This window comes from Sander lucioperca, chromosome 10 (assembly GCF_008315115.2).
Source record: "Sander lucioperca isolate FBNREF2018 chromosome 10, SLUC_FBN_1.2, whole genome shotgun sequence".
Classification (NCBI taxonomy): domain Eukaryota; kingdom Metazoa; phylum Chordata; class Actinopteri; order Perciformes; family Percidae; genus Sander; species Sander lucioperca.
Genome location: NC_050182.1, coordinates 11,317,132 through 11,340,105, shown reverse-complemented (window position 1 = coordinate 11,340,105; position 22,974 = coordinate 11,317,132). Strand labels below are relative to the sequence as shown.

General features: G+C 42.4%; 1 protein-coding gene across 20 annotated transcripts in view; it reads left to right on the top strand.

Annotated features, from left to right (window-relative positions):
• Positions 1-890: 890 nt before the first annotated feature.
• The window catches only part of cspg5a (chondroitin sulfate proteoglycan 5a), a 62,155-nt gene continuing 40,071 nt past the window's right edge, over positions 891-22,974 (top strand). For 10 of the 20 annotated variants that reach the window (XM_036006218.1, XM_036006217.1, XM_031279450.2 and 7 more), the window contains exons 1-2: positions 892-1,449; positions 20,046-21,036. In XM_036006218.1, coding sequence (XP_035862111.1) covers positions 1,353-1,449; positions 20,046-21,036 — 1,088 coding nt within the window. In that variant the 5' untranslated portion in view covers positions 892-1,352. Of the gene's footprint in view, positions 1,450-20,045; positions 21,037-22,974 lie in introns of all 20 variants that reach the window. The other 10 variants (XM_031279465.2, XM_031279463.2, XM_031279457.2 and 7 more) reach the window with 3 other exon arrangements.

The window sequence follows — 22,974 nt, the reverse complement described above, 5'->3', positions numbered from 1 at the left end:
AAGGAGAAGGATACCTTTTTGAAGGTATAGGAGAGAGGACAAAACATTTTCTGGAAGAAAAACAGGGAATTGAGGCTTAAAAAGTCTTGGAAGATTAAGGAATAATTGAAGAGGAAGATAATTGTCTCTGGAAGAGAGGAAGGAGGACAAAAAGTCTGAGGAAGAGAAAGAGGTGGGAGGACAAATGTATGATGGGGAGTAAAGGAGGAGGAGAAAAATGCAGGAGAGGGGGTAAAACACTTCCTAGAAATTGGAAAGGGGGGTTCAAAAAGTCATGGAAGATGAAGACGTGAAAGGATGGAGAGAGGAGGGGGAGGAAAGTACCTTGGGAAGTGGAGGAATGGAACAGTTAGAGGGGGAACAGTTTGCAGGAAAGGAAAGGATGGAAAGTGGGGACACATTTGATGAATGAGAACATCTTAGAGAGGTGCAGAAGACAGGACAAAACGTTTTGTGTAAGAAAATGGAAGGAGAAGAGGAGGGGAAATGCTTCTGGAAAAGAGGGAGGAGAAACATGGGTGCTTTGGAGGACGACAAAGTATGAAAAAAGAAAGGAAAATGGCAAAAGAGGAAACCGAGGGAAAGGATATGGCATTGTGACAGGAGGAAGGGAAGGGAAGGGAAACACATCTGGAAAGAGGACAAGGAGGTTAAAAAAGAAAAAGTCATGAAAGATTTAGAAAGTGGGGATGAAGAAGGAAGGGGATGGAAAAAGTCTGGGGAAGAGGAAAGATGTGTACGCTATGGAGGACGAAAATGTAGGAAAAAGTTTTAGAAAAGGGAAGGATGGAGAGAGGGGGAGTAGGGAAGCGTCTTAGGAAAAGAGGGGAGGAGGTAAGGGGGAGGTATGAAGAGGAGGGGGTGGGGGGTCGGGGGTAGGGGGGCATCAACAACCCTCTTTTCTTCTCCCCAGATGATGAGAAGGCTGTCGAGCGCGCTGCTCTCCGCCGTGCGTTTGTTTGCCTCACAGCCACAAAGTGCCCAAAGCACCGATCTGTTCCGAGCCCAACCAAGCCGAGCCGACCCACGGCGTGCGTCTGCGCCCCACACGCCGCCTCCACCACCACCACTCCACCCTCGCCGTCTCCGACCGCCGTTCTGTGGCAATGGAGCCGTAACCAACCTCAGTGTGCTTTAACTGAGCCGAGCGTGTAAAACAGCGACGGATCCAGCGGAGACCAAGCGGCTATGGAGGAGAAGCGCAGCCAGGCTGGAGTCTAGACTGCACGCAAATCAACACACCCGGATTACTTTTTGCAACATTTTTTTGAACTCTAATATCACTATTTGAACAGGGATTTCCTTTTATTTTTTTTCGTCCGATAATATTATTCTATCATTGCACGGCGAGGATGCAGGGGAAGGAGGCGAGCTTTTGCACGGGATGCTGGAGACTAACGCTGCTGTCGTGCGTCCTGGCACTGTACTTGATCCCGCTGGCTGTCCACGGTAAGAAACTGCCCTCCACATGTGCACTTTAATCATGCAAAAACGTTGCACTTTTATTTTGCTCAATATTTGTGTGTTGTTGCTGCTGCAGCAGCGCGTCCTCTCTCTGTGGATCCAGGGTACCTAAACACACTCCCACAGGGCAGCCAGAAAGGAGGTCAGTGAGGCCCGGATTGTAGGTTAAGAAGCACTGCACAGTCAACTGGTATTGATAGACTATTGGTTAGTACAAATTTGATGACCTTTTTCTGCACATTATATTGGTCTTGACATTTTCCAGTTGCTGCAAACTGGAAATAAACTGGATTTTTGAGAATCTGTCCTCAAATATAGGCTTATGTGAAAAATAGCCTACACATTTGTGTATGCTTAGTAAAGCAAATATCGCCTTCATACCACGCTGTAGGATTATCGTAAGATTTTTCAAATTGCATAGGAATCTTATATCGATGCCTAGGGGGCACACATGTCATGATTAAGTCATTATTGAACACTGTGTCCCTGCAGGAATATTTTCGAGATGTCACAAGAGACAAAATCCGAAATTAGGTCACAATAAAGGCAGTATAAAGTAGACAATCTGAGCCCTAATGGATATCATAGAGACACACGAGGGGGTAACAATGAGGTCAATATAAACCAACTGGACACCATAGACACACTGCAAGATCGAATATTAGGACATTAATTGAAAAATGGATTGTCCCACATTGTAAATCTATAGAAGGGCTACTATTATAGGGATATATTAAGATGTGAACATACAATAAGGTGACCATGAGCTCAATGCTGAGTATACATACTATGTATGGGCTACACATACAATATATACAAAATGGGGGGTTAAAAATGCCATTTAACTCCCTCCACACACCAATTAAACACCGATAAGACATTATCATAGAAGGCAATCACAGCTAAATCAGGTCACTAAATGAAAAACTCTGCAGGTGCATTAACAGCCACTGTAGGAATATTATAGGAGAAATTACAGAGATGTGTGGCAGTGACAGCGTCCAGCCGATGCAGTAACCCGGATCCCCGGAGACGCACTGGCACTACAGCGACACAAAGGCGAGGATTAGGGCCGGGGGGCTTTATGAATAATTCATGACGGGATCTGGACGGACATTCTGATACACCGAGAGGGAAGAATAAGAAGAAGAAGAAAAAACACCAGAGTAAACATAAAAAAAAGACACGAAGGCTTTCTTTCTCTCTCTGTCTCTTTGTCTGAGATTCATTGCGTACATTACTGTCAGATTAATAATGCAGGAGCGTGCACGAGATGAAATCAGTCTGGCGTTATAATCCAATATAATCTGGTTGATTCTTTTCATTGCAGTGGCTGACATTCATAAAATGATATTGTTATTGTGTGGGTTTTATTTGAAGTGCAAAAATCCGTCTGGAAGGTTTTTAAAGGAGGAAAAAAAAAAAAACAGCAAGAGCAATGTTCCCTGTCAGCTGCAAATCTTAGCCAAATGTGAGCCAAAATGATTTAGCACACTGACCAATTTATGCCCTTTCAATCATCAGCCTTTGCTTCAGTTTTCCCTGCAAGTTTAATGATATGAGGTTTCCTTTTGGCTTTTTAAAGGGGCAAGTGCATTTATTCCCCAGTTCCACCCCTAATGCCTTAATTAGGGAATGAATAGAAATATATGAGAGCATCGGACCAGTTTTTAAAGCTTGTCCAGGCAGTATAATGCACACGCATATAAGTGCATTGTATAGATCATTTGTCTTGATCGCCTGAAAGCAATAGTAACATCTGAGAGTTTAATGATAGGATTGACAGGCTACCACTCTAATGTCTGTAGGTTAAATATGAAGCTACAGCAAGTAGGCGCTTAGCTTAGCTTAAGGCGCTGACACACCAACCCGATCATCGGCCGTCGGACAGTCTGGCGAGGTCAGTTCATTTGGGCGGATTTGACTTGTTGAATCGGCCAGTGGCCAGTCGGACTCAATGACCAATTACCGGAAATGACGAGCGGTATGAGTGTGATGAACACCTCTCAAAATCTGACGAAAATCTTTTAAACTGACCTTTGTCGATCTGAAATGAAGACAGATTCAGCGACTGTATGGCCTATTTTCTTAAAATACAAGATCGTATTCCGAACGAGCCGCCTTTATGGTCTGGCTTTGAAATTCGGGAGAAGTCAGAAATATTTTTGTCACTTTTCATCAGCGCTGCAGCAGGGAGTCTGTGTCCCCTCAAACTCAGGTGAATATTTAACAAAAAGAGATTGACAGATCTGGTGCAGACGCCTTAAAACCACCTTGGGCTAAGCCTCCTCCTCCATCCCCTTCACACACACACACACACACACACACACACACACACACACACACACACACACACACACACACACACACACTCACACACACATACACACACATCTTCTCGCTTCACCGGTGGAGTGTGGAGGCGGCAGCTTGCCCCACATCTGTGAATGATGCTCAGACAACCATGGCCAACTGCCCCGAACTGACAACAACAGCCGATCAGAATACCGCCGGTCATTTCCTGACGGCTTTTTTTTCTCCGGTGGCCATTTGCAATCCTCCTTCTCCTGTGTATTTAATACAGATGATATGCCGCCGTCCCTCCCATCCTCCCCTCCCCCATGCACAATTAAGCTGTTAGATAGGTGATTGACGGACTAATGGTTTCAGCACTAAAACCCAATGGATGTACAGCCTCTTCTGTGTCCGTCTCCCTTCATCTTCCTCCTCCTTTCTCATGGCCTGCTGACACATATCTGCTTGCCGGCAGATTATCTTTGATGTGCAACGGGTTCATCTTCAAGCCAAATCCCCCCCCCTCCATGACTCCACTAACCCAATCTAGCTTTCTTTACTGCAGTGTGCGGAAGGAAAAAGCTACAAAAAAATAGATTACCAAACATAAAGATTTGTGCCGTCTACAGCTCTGGTTATTGGTGAACAATGGCTTTGCAGTCTCTCCTCTGCATCTTCTCTGTTGCCATGGAAACCACACACATCCACGGACACCGGCTGGCAGAATAGCGCGTTCATATCGCCGCCATAATGTGTTCACGCTTTGAATTTCGTTAAGGCTCAAAATGCTGGTTGGATTTTGGCACAGGCTGAAATGTCTTACCAAGTCTGGTGGCTCTACGCCCAGTGTGTGTGTGTTGTGTGTGTGTTGTGTAACCCACTGGCAATGGGTGTAGTCCATCATTACCAGCTCTAATTCATAGATGATATCATTATTCGTATTGGTGTATTCATTATTTCTGCATAATGATTTCATGCACAACGTACTGTGTTTGATTTTCAGCGGATGCACACGTTTCACTGTTGGCTGTGTGCAAACATCTGTGTTTTGATTCCATATTTAAATCCAAGAAGGAAGATAATAATAATAATAATAATAATAATAATAATACATTTTATTCATATAGCGCTTTACATGGTACTCAAAGACACTTTACAGTAAAACCGGCACATATAGCACGTTAAAAACAGATAAGCAATAAAACCAACACATAAAACAAGCATATTAAAAGCAATTAAAAGCAATTAAACCAGTAATTATCAGGTAAGAAATGTAAGACTATTTTATGTGGAAAGCTAATCTGAAGAGTGCAACTTCAAAGAGTCTGCGTCAGTACTCGTGATTTCTTAAAAATCTTTCTCGACACCATCAACAGAAAGCAGAGAAAGTGACTGTAGTTTGTGTATGTTAGATTTTTGGTGCTTCCAAGAAACTGAGTGACGGACATCCAGAGGAGCCAGGACGGTTCGCTGACGATTCATCAAGCTACAACACATGTCAAACGGCTGAAGCCATAATGGGTCCAGTTAAGAAAAGTCATTAGCTATTATATTAGCAAAGTGGCAGCAAAAGGAAAGACTGCAGGGATGTCAGTTTTGTTAGTCTTGAGTCAGTAGTTTCAGTCTGATAACTAAGTACATACATAGGACTGTTAGGATCTGTTATAAGACATGTTTAAATTATTTTCATTTTGTTACTTTTAGGTTTGTTTAGTTTTTTTTTAACATTCATATTGGATGATTCTTCACCTCCATAATTTACATTCAGTGTAAAGTACGGAGGTCGGGGTGGTGAAGCAGATCACATCTGACTTTCATACCCAAGTTTGCTGCCACAGACCTGCAGTTAATTTGACTGCTTTTTTTATATAACCGTAACCAGTCATTCCCTAACCTAAGTATTGCCTTTACTTTACTTTTATTTTCTTCCAAGGAGTCCTCTGTACATTACAAACAAACAATAAGACAAAAATGGTAATGAATATTAGATGAATCAATTAGTCCAAAAAAAATAAATAATTAAAGACCTTTTTCAGCTTTTTAACAGTGATGACTCTTTCCTCTGTTTCTCATCATTATAAATTCAGTAAATTAGTTTTTTGGCCATAAATCAGACAAAACAAGCAATTTGTCATAATGTTTTACCTTTCTTAGATTAAACAACTGATTAAAAAGTAATCAATAATGAAAATCATCTTTGCTTGCAGCCCTAATCATCGTGGTAGAAGGCGTCTTTAAAGTAGAGGGACAGAAACTTTTCTCACAGCACTAAATTGGGATCGGTGCGGGCTATTACTGTGCTCTCATCCCAGATAAACCTGTTTGTTATCCTAATCTCATTTGTAATATCCTCCCACCTGGATCTGCCTGCAGGCCAACATGATATAGCCACAGACTTGACCCAGCCAGCAGGTGTGTGTGTGTGTGTGTGTGTGTGTGTGTGTGTGTGTGTGTGTGTGTGTGTGTGTGTGTGTGTGTGTGTGTGTGTGTGTGCGCGTGCATTTCAGAATTCCTCTGAGATGCAAATGTTCTCAGACAACAAAATAACAATGGGCAGTTTGGTTTTCCTAATTTGTAATACCAGTGCGTGTTTGGAGGGTGTGCCCTGTTCGGAACAGGCTGATGGCTTGTTTTCCAGTGTTTTTCTTCATAACTTTAAGTGGCCTGTTTCAATCAGGCGTGGCTCGGCTGCAGCTCACCTAAAGATTCAGCGTGTCCCTTTTTTTCCGTCTAGCCGTCTACAGTGTGCAAAAGGCCAGAGAAATGTGGGCAACCAGCAACAAAACAAGGTGCTGGAGAGCCCAAGAGCCTGGGCATCCTTGTGTTTGTGTACGATTAATTTCATAATTTGCATGTAGGGTAGACAGCAATCACTTTTTGGCGGATGACCACTTTTTTGCATGTCACTGGTGGGGTGGCCCACTGTGAAGACGTGCTTGGGCTCTCCGTTGGTTGCAGAGCAGAACCGGTGAACCGCAATCAATGAGTGGCCTTAGCCTGTAGCAACTCTGCGCCCCCACTGCTGTACTGCGCATGCGGGAGACACACGAACAGAGGTTCATGGATTTATAGTTAGATAGTTTGATATGATAACAGAGAAGAGCAGGATTAATTGACAGAACGTTAAGCTATAGCTCAGAAGCTATCAGCTATCAGTCAGCTGATGATTTTCGCACACAACAGCGACAGAAAACCTGCAGTCAAATGTCTCTTTAATTTAAACGTTTTCATGTATCATGGAGCTAGTCAATTTCTTCCTCCTTCAAACAGCTGTTACCTATAAAAAAGAAATCTAATTATCCTGCGTTTCAGTGGGAGATTTAATTGTCCCATTATGACCCAATCTATTGTGGCATACTTACGCACTGATTGTATAGTAAGCTTTGTGTCATCAATAATAACGAAGAGCCTGTGCCCTTAATGAATTGATTGATTTTATTTGATGATTTGACAACTCTGCACAGCAGTAGTCACAGTCACTGAGGATATGTTTCCATTGTGGTCCACAGGATGAACAGAAACTACCTACAGTAGACTAACGGCTACAGCTCACTGTACCCTGAAGCTGTTGTTACCCATTGTGCTGTTTTTGAGGCTTTTCAACCTGGACATGAATATATTCCTTGGGGGAACTGCTTATCCTTAGCATAGAAATAATCTGAAAATCAGTAAAAAGTGAAAAAAAATAAAAAATAAATAAAAGAAGATAGATCCAATGCACTCATCTAAAAGCCATATTTTAGATGGCAATTTTATATTGAAATTCAGGGTGTGAACCCTGAACAAGGCTGTTATAATTTTTATGTACTAAAAATTTAAATGTGAAATTAAACTTAAAAAAATGAAACACACTTAAAGGTGCTGTAGGTAGGATTGTGAAGATCCAGGAGCCAAAAAATGTGAACATCGACAACTTCTCAGTCCCTCCCCCCTTTCCACTAAAGCCCAAAACGGTCTCCTAAGCCCCTCCCACAAGGGAGAATGAATGCGTGTGCATGAGCGGTGATTGACACGCAGTTAGACACGTAGGCAGTAGGCCCCCCCGCCGGCCCTGATTGGCCGGCGGGGGGGCCTACTGCCTACTGCACCTTTTAAAGCACAGTGTCATCCAAGAAGTAAGTGTGCCTTTGTGCCGGTGTTCTCGTCGTCCTTGTCAGCTTCCAGGTGTTTTTCGCTGCCGCTCTGACACGCAGGTGTGACAGTTGTTCGGGTCATTGCCGCCGTCCTCGGCTGTGGTCGGCTAGAAGTTTTTGCCGCAGGTGGAGAAAGTCCTCGAACGCCCGCCAAAGTTTAATGAGCTGTCTGATAGTGACGGGCTGCTTCTGCCCCTCCTGCTCAAAGACAAAACAATTATTGTAAAGTATGTGTGTGTTTTTTTTTAGCAGTGCTGAGTTAGCGTTGTTCTCAAACTCTGGGTGCCCTTGAACAGTAATTTACATGTTTGTGTGTGTTCATGTCAGCGGTGTGGGAGAGACAGGGTAAAAAAAATGATGGAAGATGGAATAGGAGCACATCTTTTTGTTTGTGCGTAGGCTTGCACCTGTCTCTCTGTGAGTATGTGTTTACAGTATGGCTGCTTTCTACGGCCTACATGCCATAAATGTGCGAGTGTGTGTTTGTGCGTGTGGTTTGTAGGTGCTACACTGTCTGTGTATCAGTGTGTCCTTGGTAAAACGAGTCATTGAGTTCATGCTCGTGCCCAAGCTCCCCTCTCCTCTCCGTCTGGCCGTGCACGGTCCTCGTTCCTTCCCAGCCCTTTTCTTCTACTGCAGACTGTCGTATTAGCATTCAGTCCACCCATCACACGCTAATGTGAACACACACACACACACACACACACACACACACACACACACACACCTGTCATGGCAACAAAACAAGGTTCAGCAGAAAGACAGATAATTAGAGAGGAGGATTTATGTGGTCCGTGTGTTTGATGTTTTCTCTCGTGTGATGAGTTTATGTTCAGACCCGCACAATAGCGCAGAATAGCGTCCCTTTTCCCGGCCGACAGTCAATGTTGGTTTCTTTTACCTGTGAACACGATTGTTGCCCCAACACTATGAAGGAAAGATTGTCAGAAAGTGTGTGGTGTTACATTTCTCTTTTTTTGGGTGACCTATTCATATTCAAAATAAACACTGAAAATAATGAGCTCAACATATTCTGTATGTCAGACACTTAAACATCTGTGTGTGTGTGTGTGTGTGTGTGTGTGTGTGTGTGTGTGTGTGTGTGTGTGTGTGTGTGTGAATTTGAATTGACTGTTAAAAATCAGGTCACGAGGGAAGAAAAAAGAGGCTGTATAAATGTAGATGCATACATACAGTATGCATGCACTTAACATGCACACACACACATACACACACACAGTTTATGAGTGTTAAAATGTGGAAATCTTATATGCATGGCCTCATACACATGCATGCACAAGTGTCCACACACCCACAGCATCACATTTTTCATCCTCATAAAAACACAATTCTTCAAAGATAAATACATCCTTGTGTGTGTGTGTGTGTGTGTGTGTGTGTGTGTGTGTGTAATGTGTGCAGATGCAGATCTTGTCGGGTTTTGCAGAGCTGTATCAGCTCTAGCGAGGCAGAGAGCGTTTCTATGGCAATGCATCCTTCCTCCATCCCACCACCTGTGGAGTCAGAAGTGAAAGGATTTATGTGATGGGATGAGCGGGAAAAAAAGAGAGCGAAAACACAGAGAGGAGGCGAGAAGCAGAGACCAAAATGCTCAGAGAAAAAGAGAAGATGAGGAAGGATTTATTTGACCGGGAAAATAGAGGAGGGAGGGATTGAATTTATGAGATAACAAGGGTGAGATGAAGAGGAGGCGAGGAGATGACAAGACAGGAAGGACAAGAAAGTGAAAAAGATGAATGAAAGAAGGAAGAGAGAGAGAGAGAGAGAGTGACTGGTGTAAAATCGATGCAGAGGTTTTCAATTAGAGTCGAATGCAGACTGCGCATTTCCTCCTCATATCGATATTAATGAGCAGCGTTGAGTAAAGATTAAAACGCCTCATGTCTTATTCATTAGCGACTGAGTGTGGGAACGAGTAAAGAGAGGAGTGTGTGTGTGTGGTTCTCTTGAGGTTCGGGTATTTGAAGCTAAAATCAATGAGAAGAGGCACTCGCTCACTCTCCTCCATTCACTCGGCTTCTTCGGTCCGCTCAGTGCATGTGGCCATTTTTAACGTTAATTAAATGTGTTTAATGTCCACACACTGCAAGAAATACAGGAAACTGTCACACCAAAGTCAGTTTTTTGGTTTAATAAGCAGAGAAACCTGAACCAACAATAATCGCTGATGCCTAGTTTCCTCAATATTCGGGCCCTTTACTGGTTTCTGTCATGGTGACGTATCAACTGAACTTTTATTAATTGCACAATGCTATTTACTCTCTCATCCTCCATTTTGCAATCTATGCTATCTTCTTCCCATCACCTGTCAGACTATGGTGCACAGCCCATAAGCACATTGTGTGAAAGTAATAGTCATCTGTGTGAAACATAGTGGGCTGTAAATAGGTGTATGGATTAAATGAAGAATATTTAGTAATCAAATGACTTATTACTAGCAGTTACGAGGAATCGTTTTAAGCCCTAATAGTAACGATTCTTTTTTTGCACAAGTTTGACCACGGTAGTGTTTTTTCACTGACTGATTAATTGCCACAAAAGCCGACAAATGTTTTTAGTTTATTTAAAGACACAAAAAGATTCAAAAAAAGGTTTGTGCTAGTGGGATTAAAAACCCAAAGGGGCTTATAAATAGATCTCACCAGGAAATACGTATGCACTTTGGCCCCCCTCATTGTCACCTTTTTTTTAATTTTTTTTTTTTTTATCTCTGACCTTTCTGAATACACCTGACAAAGCAGCACAGCACTTTATAACGGATTATAATATTGAAAACTAGCACTACTTTGCCTTTTTTCTAAGAACTGGTGTGCTTATTACATAGTGAGCATTTGAATAACTAGTAGAAAATGTGAGGGATGATGAGAATATACATGTTATGTAATCTGCTAAATTAAATCATATTCATGGAGATTTAACCACCAACTCCTATGAGATAGAACCTCGATATTCTTTCTAAGGGAGCCTATAACCTTTTGTTTATTTGCAATTCACGGTCCAACCTTTCCTCTCTCCAGTCTGGGTCAGCAAGCTGGCTGGCGGACCCTAACTGTCATGACCAATCAGGTTCCTCTTTACAGTCTGTCGCTGCCTATCAGAGTACCCCGGGACTGTGGGTGGTTTTAGTGGCTTCCCCTCTCCAAACTGATCTGGGTTAAACAAAAGGCGAGGCTTGAGGGTCGGCGGCTCGCCAGCGCAGGCTAACAGCACTTGGCCTTGAGGCGACATCCCCCCCAAAAACACACACACACACACACACACACACACACATACAAGAAGACGAGCCAAACTCTTCTCATTATGACCATCCGCACCCTTTACCAGAGGAGTTGGAAGCCACCCCAATTACCAATGAGTTATACTGGCAAAGGGACTACACACACACACAACACACACACCCACACACCCACATACACACACACACACACACACACACACACACACACACACACACACACACACACACACACACACACACACACACACATACACAAATATAGACTCACAGACATATGAGGAATCTACTTATGTAATACTGTTTGTTTATCTCATGTTAAGTGGGAGGGAAACAAACAAAGACTCTTTTATTTCATCAGTTTTGTCTCATTTGGGCCTCAGTTGGTCTGTCCTGCACCCAGACTGTGACTGAACCCCTGACCCGACTCATCCTGACTCGACCCGACCCCGATCCTGACAGTCTAGTCTGCTCGGTCTGCAGCTCTAATAGGGTAAAAGACGCTGGTCATAGTTGGTTTAACTAGGCTTGCACTTTAAATGCCCTTTAAACAATCGGCTTCATTTGGTCGTTCATTGAGTCCACGGTTGTTATTTTGTTTAAGTTTAGCTTAGTTTCGGATTCCATTCAACATGAAAAAAATAGTTAAGTCAGAATTGACTAAACAGAATATCCAACTACTCTAATCGATTTAAATACATTTTCAAGCAAAAATGCCAATCGGACAAGAGTGATGATCTGCTGTTTCTCTATTTTATATTTTTGTAGATTAAATATCTTGTTGTTTTTGCTTGACAAAACAAGACATTAGATGACATCACCTTAATTGTGATGGACATTTTTCACTGTTTTCTGACCTTTTTCATAGATAAAATGATTAATCGAGAAAATGACCACCAGATGAATCTATAACGCAACTAATCATTAATTGCAGCCCCACTTAAGTTTCTATGTGGTTTATCAAACATCAGCAGCACTTCACTGTGCTGTTTTAACTTTTAAAACATAGCAATTAGCAGTGTTTGACAGCCAGTGCACCTGGAACAAACTAAGAAAAGATCCAAAATGGATCTGGCTTTATATAGTTAATACTGATTCATAAAAGAAATCATACCCAAATCCCAATCGTGCAGATCAAACCAATCCTAAGTGAGTCAACAGGCCTCGTAGCACACTGAGATTTCAGGACAAATCTGACAGATAGTCTTTCAAAATGTGGTAAACCAGTTATAGTTTCATCTCCTTAAATTCATCATTTCCTTTTTTCCCTAACAGTTGTCATATATGCATCAAGGCAAGGCAAGGCAGCTTTATTCGTATAGCACATTTCAACAACAGGGCAATTCAAAGTGCTTTACATAAAACATTAAAGAGCAGCTGAAAACAATACAAAATCTAAAAACAGATAAAATACAAGATTTTAGGACGCTAGTATGGGACATCAGATCTAGCTGTTGTGTACCGGTGTGATGCAGAATTTACTTTCTCTAGCTTCCACAGAGCCGCCACGCTGCTCCTAAACCAGCTGTCCATCAAAAGCTTCCTCCTCGTTAATCCAATTAGGCTAACGAGGCTGTGAAAGGGAGACATCTCCACTTAATTGGAGCTCAGTGCAGAGATGCACAGTGAGGATTCTGGCAGAGTGACACCAATGTGGTTTCCTCCTGCAGACCACCTCATGTGTGAATGTGTGTTCCTGCACATATGTGTCTCTTTCAATATTGTTTCGGTGGCAGTAGAAGAGAGAAGTCAGGGGATCACCAAAGTCATAAAGATTCCTCCTTATGCCACAATGTCCGTCCAACATTTCACAGCAAATCCATTGAATAATTATTGAGATATTTCAGTCTGGACCAAAGTGGTGGAAGTGACTTTGATATCTTTAGAGTCATGTCGCGAGCATGCAATGACCCAGATGAAGATCAGGGTTGAGAGCTAGATGCAAAAAAAAGCTTCAGTGTTGAACCCATATTCCTCCACGTCAATGTGATTCACCATTATAAATTGTGTGTTGTATAAATGTAGTTGTTCTAATCACAGATAGATGGTGACTTGAAAACACTCCAGCTTTCCCAGTTTTAAAGGGACTGGAAGATGCCAAACTTCTTGTAATGGGAATCTTGCTGGTGAGTCTGAAGGTTGTTTGACTGACAGGTGACTCATTCTCCACTGTGTTGGTTTCCTGTTTTCCACCCAGTCCACCCAGTCCAACCAGACTCCACCTCTAGTTATCCAAAATTGGCAAAAATGAAGCAATGTCCTGTCAATAACCTGAGGGTGATGACACAGAAATCATGACTTTGAACAGCCTATATGGAAATAAGATGTAGTGCTGGATGTTTTATACTTCTACGCCACTCCATTTATCTGACAACTTTAGTGAGTTACTCTGCAGATTTAGATTCTTATTTAAAATATAGGCCTAAATCATGCTTTTGCAATTACTCAACAAATACATTGTGATGTATCATAATAGGTTAATGAACTACCCAGCAGGATATAGAGTTGTTAAAATGAGCTCCATCTCTACCAGCTGCAACATTAAAGTAATGAACGCATTGTTGCATCACTAATACTATAATATTTGATTTTGAAATGGGTCATTCTGCATAATGAGTACTGACACTTTTGAAGCTAACACTTTTGTACTTGTACTTTTTTTCTGTATGTGTGCGCATATCCAAAAACCTGTTGATATCCAAGTCTTTGATAATGTTTAAAAGTAGCTGTGTTTCTCCTTCTTATCGGGTCTGCAGCCTTGCAAACTGTTTGCTTGTTGGTCTGTGTACAGCAACCATAGCAACGCACAGAGCTGACCATAAGCCGTAAACAGGCAAGAGGCCGTAAACTGCGGTAAAACCCCCGATTGAGACGCATATTCCGAATGCGCTGTATACATGTCCAATGAATGCCTCTAAAACCCGAATAATACTGTAATATCCCACATGTCTTAATCGGAAAATGCTATATTTGGAAAAAGGCCTTATTCGGAATATCCAACCGGAATATGCTGTTTTTGACCTGTATCAAATTCAGAATATTGTCATATTCTGAATAATAGTGGAATATTGGTGTGCATGTAAACATACTCAATGATGATTCAGTACACGTGATTCACCTCGAGGATCCGGTGTTAAAGATGTTGTGCATTCATGTCCTGGACACCTCTAGATCACACACAAATATCCAATCACCTAAACAGATACAGTACATTTTGAGAAGCATGTACTGACGTCTTAAAAACAAATTCTAGATTGTTGCATTGAACTGGCAAGAGTCCTCAGAAAGTATCCTTGTACTGTACCAGGAGCACCATGTAATCTAATGCTCCAGTGTGAGATTTGAGGCCACTGATAATAGACAGTACTGAGAGAGGATTAAGGATCTCTAGACTGGCAGAGTGGGAGTAAAAAGTCCAACAGTCTTTCCTAGACCATGAAAGCATCTCCCGTCCTCTGTGTCACTCTTTTCACCATTTCTCTCCATCCCTCACTTTGTCACATCCTGCCTCAGTTTTTCTACGGAGATCTTCTTCCTGGCTTTCTCTCTCCTCTGTGTCATGATGCATCACTTTCTCCCTGTTCCTTCGTTACCATCTCTCCTCAACACCCCCTGTGGTTCTCTCTGGTTGTGCGGCAGCCATTACTGTTTTCCGGTTTGTGCGGTTTGTATTCATCAGGCTTGTTGCAGCAGCAGGAGGAGGAGCCGGTGTTGAAGGCTGACCGGTTTCCCCAGGAGATTCACCTAAACACTGCGCTCATCCGGACAAACTGTCACTTAATCAGTGTATTGCTGTCAGGTGTGTTTGTGAGTGTGCGGTTGTGAAAACACAAGCGAGCGATAAAGCTAACAAAGGCGAGGGTGATTGTTTCTATGCGCTTAAGAGAGAGGCGGACATTCCCTGTCTGAAATCCTGATTTCCTGGTGAGCATCAAGCATTTGGTGCGTGTAAAATGCTTACAGAAAAGCCTTGTTTTTATGTGTGTGTGTGAGCGTTGTTTTGGCATATTATCCTGGGCTGCTCAGTTGATGTGTTAAACAGCAGTGGATTGTGGGAGTGCTGGAAGGATTAGCCCCAGAACGACCCCGGGCTTCAAAGATGCAGCTCGCCAGGCTGCTGCGCCAGAAAACAAAAGCTTCAATAAACTGAAGCCGTCCACCTGTCAAGCGCCTCGTGGCTAAAGTGACAGCCTCATGCCTAACGATGACAGTTAGGTGTGGATGAAACCGTAACATGCATGCATTCATAAGGAACATCTATTGATCAGTTTCAACATTTTCTTTGCAGGCGTGCTCTTTATCAGCGCTGTTCTGCTTTATATTCATATATTAACACAATTCAATTACATGGCCGTCTTTATTGGCAAGAGGAGCAGCAGCTGCTAGAAAAAAAACCTTGCTCAAGGGTACTTTGACAATAGATGCTTAGAGAATGACAGGCAGACTTTTCCACCCCAGATTATATTGCCGTGCAGCAGCAGAGATATTTTATTATATGATATGAGTTATTGCACTGAAAATCTGAACTTCTTTCTTTAAAATGGAAAATAGAATCTGGGACAGTATCTCCTGTGCAGACGCGGTCTCTATGCATTGATTTATTTCAGTCATGTGAGTATTGCACATGCCACAAAGTTTCTGGGACAATTGTGTTGTGATTCAGGTTTTTCATGTGAGAATCAAAGACAGAGGGTTTGTTCTTTTCAACAAAGTTTTTTTAACAATCAGAGAAATCCTTTTCTCTTATCCCCTCATCACCTGTTTCTATCTAATAAGGCAGAAAATGGCCAAAGATTCCATCACAGAAGTAGAGAGACCAATTGGCCCTATCTGTATTACTCTCAATAGACCACACTGCCATTAAATCACATGATAGATTGCGTTTGAAGTTACTCATCTGGAAAATCTCTTACTCCTTTTTTTCTTAAACTATCATTATTGTTCTCTCCAGCTAAAACTCAAGGAATTCCTGGTGGACTCTCTGATTTTCTTTAACTACTTAATGTTTCAATTCAACTGAAACATCTGTGACCGTGTGTAAAATTGTTTCTTAAAAGGGGACACCACCATGTTTCCAACATGGCATTTCCATTGCCAAGGAAAGCTCAATCAATATTTGTGAACATGAGCTTCTCTCTCCCAAAGCCAAAAACCAGAAAACGGGTGATGTCATCAAGTACTGTATAAAGTCTGGAGCTGCTCCATAGACAAGGAATGGGAGACTGTTTGTTTTCTTTTTCCTACCCAAATTAGATATTTATCTACGGTAGTGTTTTCAGTTCTGAAACAGAAAATGCACCCATATACTCACAGTATCATCGATAACATATTTCCCAATTAATTTGCCTATGGAGCAGTTACACACTTTATACTTGATCATCACAAACACAAACTTTAGAGTTTTAGCACTCTAGTGTTTGGCTATAAAGAGAGCAGCTCATGTTAACCAATATTTATGGACTGTCTTAGACCATGGAAATAACATGTATGAATTTTGAAAATGGGCGTAGTTCCACTTTAAGTTTCATTATCTCAGCAGATGAGTCATGCAAAAGGATCTCTCTAAATTACTTCTTCAACTTAAAAAAATTCTTTTGATGCCAGAAATATGTAATTTTTCTGTAACAATTAATGAATTACAGTTCAGTATATTCGATCATAAAAAGAGCTATCAAGTTTAGATACCGATTATTTATTTAAGGAAGGTTGGGCAGCCCAAGTATCAGAGAGCTGAAAGATTGTTTTTTATTCCCCATATATAGTTTTTCTTGCCTTCTTGGGGTTGAGAATTCTGGTAAGCCCATTAAGACATTGCATATGTTAGTCTAAGTAAAGTTGACCATGAAGATTGTGTAAAAGTGGCCTGGTTGTTCTGCTGCAATTTATTTATATTAGATTGTTGGCCTGTTACTATCTGAGGGTGTGTACCTTATTTTTGGCTGTCTGCTGCCAAATCAGACATCACGTCATGTAAGTCATAAAACTTTGGTGGAGGTCATAATAACCGATAAACTACTGGCTGTGTAAATGGAGACTCACTGAGAGTTTGGTAGACATTTAGGATTAAAATCCCAGAGGGTCGGAGCTTATCTTCTGTCAGCAAGGATCCTCCCAGATATCCTCATATACGCCATTTGGTGGAAGCTGTTCACCAAAGCTGCTTATACGACCACGAGTACACGCATTTATTCACAGTGGGTGATCACGAGACTTTTAGCGTCGATAACAACGCCAAAGGCACCTGACCAAGCATCCGTATTTTACGCGATGGGAGTGAGAATGTGTTGGCTAAATAGGAACTACCCGAAAGGTCTATAGGTGCACTCCAAAACCCATAGTGACAGTGACAGTTTGATCCGAGTGAGCAAGGTTTCCACTCCAACAAACAGCACAGACTAATAAACACACTTTTCTTTTGGCTTGTAGTGGCTGAATCCAAATGTTCCTGCCAACACTTAAGATTAAGCTTAAAGATTTTATGTCATACCTGTTGCCTCATATACTAACTGTAACTGTGGTGCAGCTATTGAACACATCACCAGACCTCTTTATTGCTGAACATGTTTTTGGAGATTCAGCGATTCAGAGGTCTGGAACCAGGCTGGATATCTGTGTCATAAGCTCAGGCTGTGGCTACATATACTTATTAGCAGGATAGATCATTGTTTTTAGTCTGTTAAAGGAAACTTTTAATGAAAAGATAAATCTCACCAAATCATGTTGCTTTAATTTGCTTTAAGTGGATAAAAACATCACTGGTGTTATTGGTTTATTTCAGCTCAGGCTTGTCTCTCCCTCAGAAAAACTGTCTCCTGTGGCATCCTCACATATTTACAGATTTCGTACAATTTTTGAGACGCTGCCTTGTCTGCGTCTCCTCAAGATCATCACCTCCCCCCCTGCAGGGCTCCCCCATGTCTCCCAAATCCTTCTCTCTCCAACCCCATAATCCGTAATCCCAGCTCCTCGCCATTCAAGTACATTAGTGAATTATTCCTTTAATCCAAAGGGGGAGCGGTCGTAAAGCAGCTTTTTGCATGACTCAACCAGCCGCCCTCGGATGAAGTAATAGACCGGAGGATAAGTACACAGCCAATCACGTCTCCTTTTAATTATGTTTCACCCGTCGGGTTCAATGCCAGACTCCTTGAGCCGCCTTTGTCCATCACTTAACGCAGAAAGACTTTGTGATGTCATTGTGTGGTGTGTGGGCCGTCTTTGGAAAGAGTGAACTGAACAAGGTGAAGAGCAGAAGATGCATCCAAAAGACCAGTGCATTTTTCCATTATTATTATAAATATTTGCTAATATTCCAATTGAAATGACTTTTTTTTTTTAGCTCCTGTGATCTCATTTAAGGCCCTTTTTTGGGGGGTGGGGGGTAATTTTGTATAAGATATCTGTGAATAAGCATTCAATTTGTACCACTGAGATGAATTGAAATGTCTTTACTTTTGGGAACTGAAAAGGATGGTGCTGTTTTTACCGTTCTGTTCCCACCAGTTTATTTTCAACCCTCGATTGTTGAATTTTTCATAGTAATGGTTGCTGCATCTTCTGATGTCACGCTGGTTTGTGTGGGATCAGCATTTTCTTTCTACTGCTGGCTCCAGACTTGAATTGCATTTCCAAATTTATATTAATCATCTGTTGTGCCCCATTAAGGACATACAGTAGCATTCACAACAAACATAATGTCATACTGTTTTCTTTTTAATCTAATGGATATTTTATATCTTTTCAAGTTTATGTCTGTCTATTTTATTGATACAAACTGTCAGAGTTGCTTTTTGACAATGTTGGTGCTTTAAATTAAAGCAGCTGCTTCCCAACTATCTCCTTAATGAGCCCTACACTGCAGTAACTAAAGCCCATTTGAGAGCTAGACGTTTTTCCTGAGCTGATCGATACAAACTTTGGTCTGCTTTGCCAAGTGAAACCATTTTCACCTCATTAACTTTGCAGAAGTTCTCTCACCGCTGTGTTTCTCTACTTCTCTCTGCGCCTAAGAGGAAAAGCATCTTTGTGTTTTGGGTGATAGTGGAGGCTTTCACGCAGCCGTACAGGATCTTACAATCAATCCGCGAGGCTTGGTGAAAGGTTTACAATGATAACACACCTTCATGGTTTAGAGTACAGATCTAGATTTTAAGGTGTGGGGAAATAAATTACCAGGGACGGAGCCAGACTTGTAAACATTTGAGGCTCAGGTCAAACCCCTTGGTTGGGGTCTTTGGGCCTGGGGCCTGGGGCCTGCTCCATTTATGACAGCTATTGGCACAATTTTGTAAGCCATTTGATTAAAGATTGCCTAAAAATCTCTTTATCACTTGGAAATAAAACCTGATAATAGTAACAATCTAATAATTTTTTTTGTTTTCAATGCTTTTTTTTGGACAATTTTGCCACTTTTGTCGCTTTTTTGACACTGTTTTACTTTTTTCAACATTTTTGACGTTTTGTAGCATTTCCAACGTGTTTTTTTGATGTTTGTAGCGTTTGTCAACCTTTTTGTGACTTTTTTAAATTCTATTTTGTGTCTTACTGTTTTTATCATTCTGAAACCTGAACAACAAGGAACAAATGTTGAGGATTTTCACTCTTGCCACTTAAAGAAAGGCAATAACTGTCCGATTTAAGTTCCATACATAGGTAGTGTTGCTCCATTGATTTGCCGGTCCAGTCAGAGAGACTGAGGGGAAATGACACAAAGTTGAAGTTATTTAAAAAACCTAAAAGATTCGAGCTTTTGAGAAATCATTCGGGGCTGGAGCCCTAGAAGCCATTCGCTCGCACCGCCCCTGTAAATTACAAAGCAATCATTTCCCTTTGAAAGCTCAGGACACCTTTTCTGTTGTCATATTTGTACTAAGAAAAATTCTTGTGTTTGTTTGTAGGGAATGCTGTTGGGACCAATGCCACTGAGCTGGACAGTGCGGCCAATGTTACCTCCCTGCTCAGCGAGGAGGAGGGGCCTGTTAAGGTCAACGAGGCTGTCCTCGCAGTAACCGGGATGAGCAGCTCGGCCAGCCCAGACACTGTGACCCCGAGGGCTGGCCGGATCCCCCGTGCCGGCGAGGAAGACGAGCAGAGCAGCGGCATGTTTGCTGAAACGTCGGTCCCTGCGTTGGAAGAAGTGAGCGTGGCAGCCCCGCCCCAGATCAGCCCTGATTCGGCTGAGACGGAGCACCTGCTGCCTAGCAACCCACGCGGACAGGACGTCTTGGAAAGCGAGGAGGAGGAGGAGAAGGAGGAGGAGGATGAGGAGCGTCTGCCAAACACCGACCCGCCTTGGATCCACGCCAAGGACACAGCCGTGTTTGACCTGGATCACCTCTTCACCACCACCACCGCCCAGCCTTCGGCCCCCACCAAGCCCACCATTCCCTCCAACCCTGACGTCCTCCATGTGGACTTCTTCGACCCCTCCTCTCGTGGACGCGGCCTCGACCTGGCCCCGCCGTCTCCATCATCACTGGCCCATGAGCTGCAGGGAGGCGACCCAACCTCCTGGGCGATGCCAGACAACTACGACTACCTCACCCCCTACGAGGATGGCGTGTCCCCCACTGCTGATGAGTACACCTACAGCACCACGACCGACACCTACGAGAGCGACGACGACCTCCGCCTCAAGTCCCGAGTGCCAGTGTCTGGCTCCTTCATCCCTGGGGCCGCACGTCCTGGCGTGGGAGCTCCGGTACCAAACGTCCCTGCGGCGGCTCCTCCAGCGGCCTCACCGGTGGACGGGTCAGACGGGATGGGTGGATGCCGTGTGGGCTACCAGATGGTGAACGGAAGTTGCCGCTCACCCTGCGACATGCAGCCCAACTACTGCTTCAACGGGGGACAGTGTTACCTGCTGGAGGGAATGGGAGTCTTCTGCAGGTATGACGCAACACAAACACAAAGAATACACTGCACAGTGCATTCACAAAACAAGACCCTATGTTCGAGTAGAACTACATGAAGCAGGTAATTAAAAAAATCCAGCTCCTCTGGCTCCACCTACAGCCTGTAGTGCGATTTGCAAAAATCCACAGCTCCCTGTTCAGATTCACCAGTCAGGGCCAGTCAATCACTGTTCAGGCACACGCATTCATTCTCCCTCGTGGGGGGAGGGGCTTAGGAGACCATTTGGGCTTTAGCGGAAAGGGGGGGGGAGGAACTGAACATTGAACTGAACATTGTCGATGTTCAAATTCTTTGGCTAAGTCCTGGATCTTCACAATCCTACCCACAGCACCTTTAAGTCTTGTTAGCAAAATCATGTGATCCTGTGACTAAAAACTAAATAACTCTACATTATAACAGATTGCTTTTAGATGTGAAATGGTGTCAGACTTTAGTCTTTTCAAAGTCTTTTCAGAGTCTTCTAGTGTATGGTAGGCATTAATCATAAAACAATGGTAGCTCACAGCTTACTTACTAACTCCATGGCAACATTACACTACCTGTTTACATCACCCAAAGCATGATGGGAAATGTAGTGCCAAAACAAAAAAGAATGAAAAGAGACTAAATTCGAAAATTGGCTTTTTCCGGGATGGTTTTACGCTATTAATACACCTGTCGACATTGTTCTTATATTGCTGGAACACTGACACTCTCTTCTATCTTTACCTATCCTTTAAACTGTGGACATCCTGGCATCATAACTTTTCTTAAAAACAAAATTTCACATTGCGTAAAACAGTTTTTGTGTCATAGTAAATGCATACAGCTTATATACTAAATTATTAGTAACTTAATACACACCCTGGAAATACCACCTAAGACATGTGGTAACTTTGCCTTAAGACTGTGAATGAAAGGAATAAAATAAAATACAGCCATCCTTGTTGTAAAATGTACATTTTACAAACAAAACGTCTAAAAACCAAAGTGTTGCAGCTGCTTCATCAGAGTCATTTATTCGCATGCATAATCAATGATAAATACTCTGCAGCACCCACAATAGGTTCCAAAGAGCAATCAGACACCAGTTTGTAAAATAACCTGTTGTGTCATCTAATGTACAAGCCTTCATGAAACTCTAGATTTATAGAGTTATTCTAGTGTTGTGCTCTGCTGGTCAGAAACATGTGGAAAAGCTCAGTGCAGAATAGAAAGCAACGTGTTGTTGCTCTTTTTAACAAGAGAGTTTTACGAGGATATGTTCTTCTGCCAGGCTGTGTGCTGAGATTCGCTTTTGCTTTGTGAGATTTGGTTTTCCTTTGTCATGCAAACTGCACACAGACACACACAAACGAACGCACATTATAGTAGTGGCAAACACATAAGCACAGAAACTGAGATGCAGTGTTTTTGTAAACACAGACAAACTCAAAATGATATTGTTTTCATATTTTCCCCTTCTGCTGACTCCCTGCCTATTGATGAACACTCTGTCTCATTATTATATGACCTGCCCTCCAGGCATTAGCCACAAACTGCAATAATGGCTTCCCACAATACTCGATGCAATAGGGTTGCAGCTGTGCTGAATCTAGGTGCAGGTCAAAAGTCAAACAGATTAAGATAATCATTTATGAAAATATGGTGTAAGCCACAGAGTAGTTCCAGCTCAATATGAGTCCTCTGGCATTGCATTTGAAAGTCAACAATCACAGTGCATCTGCGGATCAAAACATCCCGATCTGTGATGAGAAAAGCTACACTCGAGTTTAAAAGAACGCACATCACATCAGTACGCCGGGTTCATGAGTAAAGCTGCTGCAGATGGGGGAAGGATGCTGTGTGCTTCGTCCGATTGCTTTTCTGATTTCAAAAAGTGTATTATCGCAGAACTAATGTTGTTTGTAGTATATATTAAATGGAATATGA